Source organism: Aplysia californica, unplaced genomic scaffold (genome assembly GCF_000002075.1).
Source record: "Aplysia californica isolate F4 #8 unplaced genomic scaffold, AplCal3.0 scaffold00412, whole genome shotgun sequence".
In the NCBI taxonomy this organism is placed as follows: domain Eukaryota; kingdom Metazoa; phylum Mollusca; class Gastropoda; order Aplysiida; family Aplysiidae; genus Aplysia; species Aplysia californica.
Genome location: NW_004797682.1, coordinates 363,185 through 365,368, shown reverse-complemented (window position 1 = coordinate 365,368; position 2,184 = coordinate 363,185). Strand labels below are relative to the sequence as shown.

The 2,184-nt window shown below is 43.8% G+C and overlaps 1 protein-coding gene across 1 annotated transcript in view; it reads right to left on the bottom strand.

The window, feature by feature from the left end:
- Window positions 1-2,184, bottom strand: part of LOC101846229 (transforming growth factor-beta-induced protein ig-h3) — a gene marked incomplete at its 5' end in the record, with an annotated part of 8,087 nt that overhangs the window by 3,790 nt on the left and 2,113 nt on the right. Inside the window, 1 exon segment of the mRNA XM_035971286.1 lies at window positions 983-1,119. Coding sequence (XP_035827179.1) covers window positions 983-1,119 — 137 coding nt within the window.

The window sequence follows — 2,184 nt, the reverse complement described above, 5'->3', positions numbered from 1 at the left end:
GCCAAAAGGCACGGTAACTTTACCTGCGACTTACCTTATAGTTTTTGCTACAGCTGGGCGAAGGATCGATTCCGGAACCGATTCCCACGATTAATGCTACGTAAGAAAAATTCCGACTCCTTTTTACGTAAACCAACGGTTACCAGTTACTTTGATCATTAAAGTCTTCTTCTATTTTTTTTTTCAAGTTGATGCTTCGTAGTGTTCCGAAAGCAATGTTATCATAAACCCTGAAGATGTTCGGAGCCAACCAGGTAACCACCGGAAGAAATCACATCATTTGAAAGAAAGTAATTGGGTTCGGAGTCGATTCCTAATATTCCTAGCTTTAAAAAACCGGGAACCTAACCGCCCAGCACTAGTTTTTGCCCCAATTGTCCCTCAGGACACCTTGAAGGTGAGAGGCCGGGGTTTGAGTCCCCTCCGTGAGAGCAATGACCAGGGGTCAGTAGATGTGACGTCACCAGCTCGGTCGTCCCGGACGTCGCTGAGTGACGAGGAGATGGCCAGTGAGCAAAGCGAGGAGTACAGCGTGCTGGACGGGGTGAGGGAGATGAACCAGATACTGGTCAGACAGATTGAGACGCTCAGACTCAAGATAAAGGTGAGACAGACGCAAGTGGCACATGGGTAGACACTCTCTCTATCCCTCTATCTCTCTCTCTCTCTTTCTTTCTTTCTTTCTTTTCTATCTCTCTCTCTCTCTCTCTCTCTCTCTCTCTCTCTCTCTCTCTCTCTCTCTCTCTCTCTCTCTCTCACTCACCTAAGGTTTGGGTCCCCCATCAACTCGTCCATCAGTGAGTTGTCAGGAGGAATGAGCACTTTATCCACACGATGTATCACGGCGTTGCGACACTCACCATCTCTCATTCTCTCTCTCTCTCTCTCTCTCTCTGTCTGTCTGTCTCTCTCTCTCTCTCTCTCTGTCTCTCTCTCTGTCTCTCTCTCTCTCTCTCTCTCTCTCTCTCTCTCTCTCACTCACCTAAGGTTTGGGTCCCCCATCAACTCGTCCATCAGTGAATTGTCAGGAGGAATGAGCACTTTATCCACACGATGTATCACGGCGTTGCGACACTCCCTGCCGTGGTTTTGTAAGCTGGCTTTGTCCAGCTTCACACCCTGGGTCACACAGACAGACACAAAGAATGGCGTTTGCAGATGGTGGTGGTGGTGGTGATGATGATGGTGGTGATGATGATGGTGATAGTGGTGGTGGTGGTAGTGATGATGATGATGGTGATGATGATGATGATGATGATGATGATGATGATGAAAATGATGATGATGATGATGATGATGAACTACTACTACTACTACTACTACTACTACTACTACTACTACTACTACTACTACCGGTACCACCACTGGCTTTTAAAGTTTAGGTTTAAAATCAGGTGTAATGACGGGTTTATTTTTACGATTTGCAACCATAACAGTTCTGTAGATCTGACATTTTTTGCCGTTTTGAGTTACTAAGACCATGGAGCCAAAAACTAAATGATCTATCTGCTTTGTCTACATGTAAATCGTAAGATTACTCGGAGTCGTTATCAAGGTATTCAAAGAATTGCTTTCGAAAAAGCTTGACATTTTGTGAAAATTAAAAATTTTGACGCCAAATTTCTCAGAACTATACAGAATCTACTGAACAGATAGGGTGTGGACCAAGAAGGCTAGATCTAGATGTAGATCTAGACAAAGATAGTAAATAACAGACTCTTTGATCTAGATCTAGATCTAAATTTATCATGGTGATGATTACAAGTACATAATGTGTACTTTGGGTGGACTACAGCCATGTCTTCTATCAAGGCAACCTCCTCTTAATCTAAACCAATTGACGTAATTTATGTCGATTTTGTAGACGGGATGCAAAGACAATTACCGTACATTACGACAAATTACTTCTGTGTTACAAAAGACGACGATCATCGCAACAGTTATACACAATCTTCCAGCGCAATCTTCTCAAATGAGCAGACAGGCTGCGTAATGGACTCTTGACTTATATCATCACATGCTATTGTTATAAGCGTTGATTCAGCGTTCCGTTCTGGACCAATTTAAGGCACATTTTGGTGTGTTCGTGTGGATATGTGAGTGTGTGTTTGTGTGTGTGTGTGTGAGTGTGTGTGTGTGTGTGTGTGTGTGTGTGTGTGTGTGTGTGTGTGTGTGTGAGTGTGT